We start from the raw sequence: 8,664 nt of genomic DNA on the forward strand, positions 1-8,664 counted from the left end.
AATCGGGACATGTATTTATTTCTGTGCAATAACTACAATTATTATTGGATAAAGATTTTAAAAAAACAAAAAAAAACATAGGACTGTGATGGAGTATTTGTTATGTAAATTAATGTGGTATTTATAAAATTTCAAAAAGTATTCGTGTGAATACACGTGCTTAGTTTTTTTGTAACTTTCTCAAATTGATTTGAATAAGCTGAATTAATAATTATAAAACGATCAGGGATCCATTCCTGCCTTTAGATATGGAGCAGCTTTATACGTATGAAATGATCAGGGATCGATTCCTCTCTTTGGTCAGCTGTCTCACTCATTTAGATACATATGAATCAGCGCGAGAAATAGTTACAGTGCCGATGGATATACTCTTGGTAATTACCAAATAATAATAATTATCAAGATGATAAATAATAATAATAGAGTAGTGATAAAATGCAAACTTATATATGGTACAAACTCAAAACTCCTCAACACAGCTTCAACACTGTTTCAATACAATATCAACACAGTGTAAAATTTCAAGATTTTAATGTCAACATAGTATCAACATAATATCAACACAACATCAATCATTGACTACCGTTGAAATTCTGTTGACATTTTCCTATTGATGCTTTTTAGTGATCTCTTGACATTTTTCAATGGTCCAGATTATAGTATTGAGTTTGTACAATATTTAGAGTTTTCATTTTATCACATTCCAATAATAATAATAATAGTTTTGGGAAAACAAATAAGGATAAAATTATTAGAATCAAATGGTGCATTCTCAGTCAAATATTCGCTGTCGTTGCTTAGTTAAAATGATAATGACGTGATTAACATAATCTGACTAGTGACTATATTTATTTTACCATCCCCTGTCACAAACGTTAGATTATATCTTACGTATGAGAGAGACTTTGAAATTCGATACTACTCTATTTTATCTATAGCATTATTGAAGATGGAGTTTTAATTTCAAAGACAATTTTAGAGTAAAATGTTATTAATGGTCAATTAAATAGCATTGAATTTGAATATGACACATTACATTTAATTTAAAATATAACAATTTGTTCGTTGTGAAAATTTTACAATAAAAGTTATTTTAATTACATGTTATCAAAAAAAATACTCCTTATCAATTTAGTGGTGGTTAATTAGGCACTAAACAAATTATAATTAATTAAATCATTTACTGTAAATTAACATAACTTGTTTATATCAAATACATGAAAATTAATAGATGTATATATTTTGTGTAAAATGTGGGAAAAATAAAAGAACGAAATGAAAAAAACTACTAACATATACTCCACAAATTTAATCGATACGACCAATCTTTAAATTATCTACAAATGGAGTATATATTTTGAATACTATATGTATAATCAAAGATCATTCAATGATTTTATATTCTTTTAATTTTAAAATTCATAATAAATATTTTTAAACCGTATTATAATGAAATAGAAAAAAATGTGTTTTTGTGTAAAAAAAGGGAAATCATGAGATATCCAGCATAAAAGTTATAAGAATATTAAAAAATATACATAGGTATACTGTATACATTTGTCATTACATTATGAGCTAAGATCATAAAATGAAGTGGGCAATAAAATTAGATGTCTAGATTCAATAGTCAAATGTCAAAGATGTGTACTATTTTATTGACTGTCTTTTTTATTTACACTCTCATACTTAGAGAGAACATTTTTGTAATTGAATTTTAAATTTGTCATATCCGACCAATATGGTTTAATCAGTGGTGATTATCAAAACTATAACTGGATATTTGAGTTTGAATTTTATCAATATCTTTAGGTCTGTTTGATACTTAAATAAAAAATGATGAAAAATCAAATGGAGTTAAAGAAGAGATTTATTGGTTTTTCTAATATGGAGTATCAAACATTTGGATAAACTCATAAATCAAGACCTTTTTTTTTTACTTTTCTAGAGTATCAAGGTTTTAGAGAGTATTTTAAGATACATAATCAAGACCAACTATACTATTCAAACGTTCAAAATCAATGGTGATTATTAATAAATTAGTGTTTAATGATGCATCTTATATTTAAGTAATCACTAAATATAAAAGGTTAGACTTAATAAGTTTGAAACGCAATTTGTAAGCATTTTCGCCTTGATTTAGCAATGTGGAGACAAGTATAGTGCACATATTAATTATTAAATGAGGTAAAGAATTCTACAAAAGCAGCTGAGATGAAAGACTGGCAATTAGGGGAAATTAAGGTCATTAAATTAATTCATACAATGTCGTATTAATGCGTTTACTTTGAGCCCACTATTCAAATTCAAATTGAAAATGAGGAAGACTACTACACCATATCAACACTATATTAGATCACATATATATTAGATCAATTGATACACTTGAATTGAAAAAAAATTCAAATGACTTGTGACACTAAGTTTAAATTTAATTTGAAATAAATCTAGACGCTTTAGTGTTTTCTCATTGACAAGTTGGGTGATTAATAATTTTTTAAATAATTAATACTCCGTATAAATCATCCTTCTTTTATCAACAAAAAAAAACTCTACAAATTTATAAACTGATTAGTGTCAGAATATAGTACTTACTTTGCGTACCTAAACTCCTTGTGCTAATTGAATTTCAACATTTGAATAATCAAACTCTATACAAAGCCTACTTCAGAAAAAAAAGACTAAAACCATTAACATAGGTCCAACTAATGATTCGAAATTAAAGCCCATTTTAATTTAAATAAATTATGGTCTCAATTTAACTAATCACAGCCCAATACTATTCACTTAGGTCTTTATTGGTTCCTAGACCACGATTTCTCTTGCATGACTCTCTATATCTTGTTATCTCTGCCGCTCAAAAAAAGATCATGGCAAAAATAGGCTCTTGTTCAAGTCTAGGGGGTCAACCACCCCTCTTGCCCCATAGATCTGGCGTTATATGAAATCGATGTGCAAAAGCCCGAGATAGTGGCAGAAACGAGGTCGTAGGCGTCCCCACAACATGTTCGGTCACATGCCCACTAAACCATCATTAATTGCAAAAAAATCGAATGTTTTATTGTGGGTTGCAGCCTAAGTAAGCAATCCCTTTTATTGCAAGACAATCACCTTAACAAGCCATAATTTCACCCTAGGAAAAAAACAACATCTTCCAAAACATTCTCAACTATTATTCCAACAATTCGTACTATAATTCGAGTTTAGTATTATCAAGTTACGTCGTTTGGTGTGGTACTTCTCTGTCCATGCATTACTAAGTCAATCAACACCTTTTGGCTTCAACATCATGATGCCTTTGCTTATTTATGATAGTACTTCTTTTTCCATTCATTACTAAGTCAACATTAAGCACCGAATTAAAGAATTAAAATTAGATTTATTTGTGAAAGAAATAAACAAGAAATTGCCATTTGCCAAATTGAAATTGCATTACAAAATGAGACTACATGTCATTAGGCCCTCTACTACTACTACTACTACTCATCTAAATCACTAGAAGAGATGTCACTTGAAGATGATGACGAAGACGAAGGCAGAAACGGCGTCGTTTGAGCAATGGAATGTCCTAACTCTGCTGCCCCATGATTTCTTGCTCTCATCCTCCTTTGGTACAAACGGCAAACAACCCAATTCCCCACTTTCATCATCAGCCTCTGCAAAACATAAATACCATAAAATCTTAGTCCAATTCAGACAACAACATTTTCAAAAAAAATCAAATCAAATGTTAGTACAAAGTGTGAATTACCTGATCCAAGAATGGTGTCTTGAGATGGCCAACAATAGTGAATTCTTGCATAATCCATTGAGTCTTCATGTTCCTACCCTGATAAAAAACAAATGTTTTCATCATTCCAATCACATGATTGCTCTCTCCAGCCACAATCTGCTTTTCCTTGCCACTTGATTTCCAGTACCCACAATCAGTGCTGAAACTGCTGCATTTGCTCATCAAATTCTTCTTCCTTTTGCAGAAGAAAAACCTATTCTCATTCAGCCCACCTTCACCAAAAATCAGACCTTAATTATGAAATTTCTTCCAAACTCAGAAAAAGGGAATAAAAAAGATGCAATTTTGAACAAGCCCAACAAACAATCTGCTCTATCATTTTTCATTTCAGTTCAATCTTAGATATTCTTGAAATCAGCAAAGAGAAAACAAGAACTAACCAGGCAAATCCCATGGATTGAATTGGAAAGCTTCCAATTCAGGAATGACATTTGCTGGCAATGGCAAAGACAAAACCTTTTTCTTTAAGTAATACAGAAGCTCTGCATCGGTGGGGTTGAATCTGAAGCCAATTGGAAGGTTCGCAATCTCCATTTTCAGCCTAGAAAGAGGGGAAGATTTTGAAGGTTGGTTTGAGAGAGAGAGGGAATTTTTCTTGTGGGATATCTTGAGACAAGGGAGTTCATCTTTATATAAGAAGAATTCAGAGAATTTTTTAATATTTTAGAAAAGAAAAATGGAAAGTTTTCAACCCAAATTGAGGTTTGGGTTGCCTTTTTGTCCTGTTTTTATGAATTTAATTTGAGAAACCCTAATTTCCTACTAATCCTAATCAACCCTAATCCTTCTCGAATTCGACGTTTCCATTGACTATTTAATTGGTAAACCAATATTAAAAAGGTAAAAGTTGTAAATATTGACTTTTATTAGTAAAGTTTTAATTGTCCACGTGGAAATCCTATTCCTCCTCGGACTCGACCCTCAATTTGGTTTCAATCTCTTGACTTCAAACAAATGTGTTTAAAGGCAATAACGACGTTTCTTTGTACATTAGTAGTATTTCCATGAATTCTACTAGAAATGAGTGTGTTGTAAATGGTATATTAGTATTGTTCATTACTACTACTATTTAATAAAAATTTGAACTTTCTTTAACAGATTTGGTTTTGCATGTGTTTATTATGGGTAATGGGAACAAAAAAATTATTAAAAAATACAGGATTGACAAATTAGAGTGAAAATGTCATTAAAATTAACCACCCCTACATACATTACAGTACAAAGGTGCTTTGACATACAATCCTCCGATAAAGAGAGTAAGACTTAGGACATCTAATTGGAAAATGACTAGACATTAACCTATTTCCAATTGCTAATCATCCTAAGTTTTGAAAAAGGAGTGAAAGAAAAAAGAAATATGTGCAGTGTAAGAAACTACAGACCCCCTAAACACACACACACACACACACACAAGATTAATCCCTCAAATTCAACTAATTATACAATAGTTGTGGTGTGTATTGTATCATCATTATTGCTGTATTAACTCAGGAATGAGCTTCAACAAGAATTCCAGCTCCATTTGTGAGAACTGGGGCCTGCTCCCTTCTACTATAACTTGCTCCTCTCCCTCCATTACAATCTTCTCCTCGACGTCGCCCCTCAGCCTCGCCATCTTTGACACGGCTTCCGATATCTCCCTCACCAGATCCACGATCACCCCGTCCACCCCCATCAAATGTTGCATATACACGGCCTCAGTCATATTACTGAAATCAACAGCACCAAACAATCATGATTATGACTCAATACGTTCGTGTTGTTAAACTACAGTGTCAATCATAATGTAGCGGGTATGCATCCACTTCATATTTCCGTATGTGAGCAAAGAGAGTTTAAGTTCATACGATCCTGACCCTATATATTCGTGTTGTTAAACTACAGAGGTGTAAATCAGAATGCAGCATGTATGCATCTATTAATCGATATACTCACTTCAGTTTGCCGTATGTGAGCAAAGAGAGTTGAAGATCTTTGATTTTCTTAACTGCTCCCGGTTGTCTAAAGACGCCCCTCACCTCGGAAACAATTCCTTGCAAGTCACCCTCCAAACATAGTTTGAGGGCTTCCTCCAAGGAATTTCTCCTTACATCACCATAGATCTCGTTTCCTCCATTAGTGAGGAAAAACACCTGCACACAACAAACATTGACAACCATTACAAATCAGAGTTCAATTCTTGCAACAATTTTCAAGAATCGAGTTCATTCAGCTAGCTTACAGGGTAGGTGTTCTGGAGTTGCCTGACAACAAGAGCAGCATCTGGCTGGAAGGTGGAAAATATAATTGGCCGTTCGTTTGCATGATTGAAAACCACTTGCAATATAGCTTGCAACACATCGGTTATCTGCTGCTGCTGATATACAATGTAGTCATCGAATTTTAACTCAATGTTGAACCCCAAAGAAGGGTTAACTTTCTCGAATGCCTCCTGCAGAGTGCATGCGTGTTCATCGGATTCAACGGCCCAATTTATAAAATTTCCTTCTTTTGTTTTCCTCAACAATGTTTTCCCATCCAAACCAAGCTCCCTCTGAGGACCGTAGGTAAGGAACTCAGAGAGTGACAATTCTGTGACTCTCTTCTCAAAAATTGATCCCTGAAACATACATTAATGTCTCTTCAAATCATTTTTACATTGACAAGATTCACAATATACTACAATCATGGCTATCAAAAGATTGGGAACAGTTATCAACTTCTTATATGATTCAGGGCTACTAGCATCTAATATTACCAATATTAGGTGGAAAAGATTCACAATATGTAATCATAACATCTAAAATGACCCAAAATTAGGTTGAAAACAAGAAAAAGGCGAAGGTCTTACATTGAAACGATTCACCATATATAATCAAGGCTATGAAAAGACTGACAACAATTACCAACTTCTGATATGATTCAAGGCTATGAATAACATCTAAAATGACCCAAAATTAGGCTGAAACAAGAAAAGGGGGAAGAAGGTCTTACATTTTCCTCAGAGTAGATGAAGTTGTCATGAAAAACGATGGGGCAGCCATCCTTTGTCACCTACAAAAACCAGAGTCGTATTCTTTACTCCCCTGTCCAACACTCTTGCTTCAAAAGTACTAGAATCGAGTACTTTTTCTATTCAAGAGCAAAGACCATAAACATAGAATTCCATCCACGCATAACGAAGAAAATCAAGGAAAAACCACAAAAACAAACCAATCAGTATCTTGACCAAATTAATAGGCGAAATTGTTAATTTCAAATTGATCAAATCTAGCACCTCAAATTGACCAAATTAATAGGCGAAAAATTGAGCTGACGGTTAAAGCCTCTTTTCGAGATTAAATATGAGATTGATCAAATGTGATATTGTTTGTTTTCCGAAAATAAAATTGAGCTGAACAAGAAAAAAAAATGGAAGGCAAAACGACGTCGTCCCTATGCGGCGACAACGCACCACCGCTTTGAACAGTAGGGATAGAAAAAGGGGGGGAAAGACAAATTTTCACGAAAATGGCGAAAATTACGTAAACAACACCGCAAATCGACGAATTCAGCTTGGAGATAAACAAATAAACGTGTTAAAATAACCGCGTTAAACGGCGACGGCGGTGGAAACAAGAAAAAAAAATCACAAACGCAAGCTTCATTCAGAAAAAAAAAAAAAAAAAAAAACGGAGAGATGAATGTGTACCTGAACATCAAACTCGATGAAATCAATGGCGTGTTTTCCGGCAGTATTGAAGGAAAGGATCGTATTCTCTTTCACTGCCTTCATCCTCAAATCCGATGATTGCAACATGTTCATCCCGTTCCCCCTGTGCCCGATGACGAGGAATTTCGGCACCTTAGCCCTCTCAATGTCCACACCTGCAATTCCAAACACAGCGCATCGATCAAAATCCAGGTGAAACGAAAAACAAAATTGAAATTGGAGGCGATACCTTTCGAGAACCGCGAAGTGCAGAGAGAGAGAGATGCATTGTCGTGGACACAATCGAGGTTGGGAACGTCGGAGACGTGAACGGCTTTGAGGGCCATTGTGGATGTAGAGAGAGAAAGGGAGAGCGAGAGAGGAGGAGAGGACACAATCGGTATTGTCGAATTTGTTGTGTTGGGGAAGCGGTTGAACGAGGGCTATTTAAGGCGGGAGTCGGCTTCCACGAATATTCCATTTCTCATTCCTAAAAATCCGCTTTATGCATTTGGATATTCTTTTTTAATACTCATCCGGCATCCCTCGTTGTTAAAACCAAATTTCCAGTTATAGAAAACTCTCTGCTCCTTTGAAATCGCATTGCTTAATTAAAGGTTTATATTTATTTTAAATTGTTCTCCAACTTATTATATACTCCATTTATTTTTCTCTAAGTATCATGCTGAAATTTCAAGTATATCATGCGACAAGTAGATACATAAAATACAAGCATTTGTATATAATACTTCCTCGGTCTAATTGTAACATTTTTATACCAAGGATACAATCTGCTAACCGAACACCTCATATTAATAATTATGGGATAGTTAGTCAAAACTAATCCTCTCCAACTAAATTAATCTTGCAATTCAATCTTAGATATATCTTGGTACTATTTATGTATGAAATCGAACACTACTTAATTTTATTTTTTATTTATTTTTACTGTTTTTATTAACTTTAAAATAATACTATATAAAAATTTTATACCAGAAATTAAATACTATATTTTATATTTATTGAACGGAGGGAGAAGGGAGTGTATGTTTGGCAAAATTATGAGTTGAAAATAAATGAGTCATCAATAAGTTCAATCTTCTCGAGCCACATTGCATCATGACGTTTTTTTTTTTTTGGCGGTTATTGGATAAAGGTGAAGTAAAGTTTATTCTTAAAATTGAAAGGATTATATCCAAAGAAA

The 8,664-nt window shown here is 33.4% G+C and overlaps 2 protein-coding genes across 2 annotated transcripts; both read right to left on the reverse strand.

Annotated features, from left to right (window-relative positions):
* Positions 1–3,356: 3,356 nt before the first annotated feature.
* LOC125222715 (NAC domain-containing protein 83) lies at positions 3,357–4,483 on the reverse strand. The gene is made up of 3 exons (XM_048125480.1): positions 4,171–4,483; positions 3,749–4,002; positions 3,357–3,653 (listed from the first exon to the last, which is right to left on the reverse strand). The coding sequence occupies exons 1-3, from the start codon at positions 4,322–4,324 to the stop codon at positions 3,477–3,479; spliced, it is 585 nt and encodes a 194-aa protein (XP_047981437.1). The 5' UTR covers positions 4,325–4,483; the 3' UTR covers positions 3,357–3,476.
* Positions 4,484–4,951: 468 nt separating this feature from the next.
* LOC125222714 (glycerophosphodiester phosphodiesterase GDPD1, chloroplastic-like) lies at positions 4,952–7,884 on the reverse strand. Its single transcript, XM_048125479.1, has 6 exons — positions 7,711–7,884; positions 7,461–7,636; positions 6,764–6,823; positions 6,012–6,389; positions 5,726–5,922; positions 4,952–5,499 (listed from the first exon to the last, which is right to left on the reverse strand). Exons 1-6 carry the CDS (start codon positions 7,805–7,807, stop codon positions 5,262–5,264), a joined length of 1,146 nt encoding a protein of 381 aa, XP_047981436.1. The 5' UTR covers positions 7,808–7,884; the 3' UTR covers positions 4,952–5,261.
* Positions 7,885–8,664: the final 780 nt, after the last annotated feature.

This window comes from Salvia hispanica, chromosome 4, assembly GCF_023119035.1.
Source record: "Salvia hispanica cultivar TCC Black 2014 chromosome 4, UniMelb_Shisp_WGS_1.0, whole genome shotgun sequence".
Lineage (NCBI taxonomy): Eukaryota > Viridiplantae > Streptophyta > Magnoliopsida > Lamiales > Lamiaceae > Salvia > Salvia hispanica.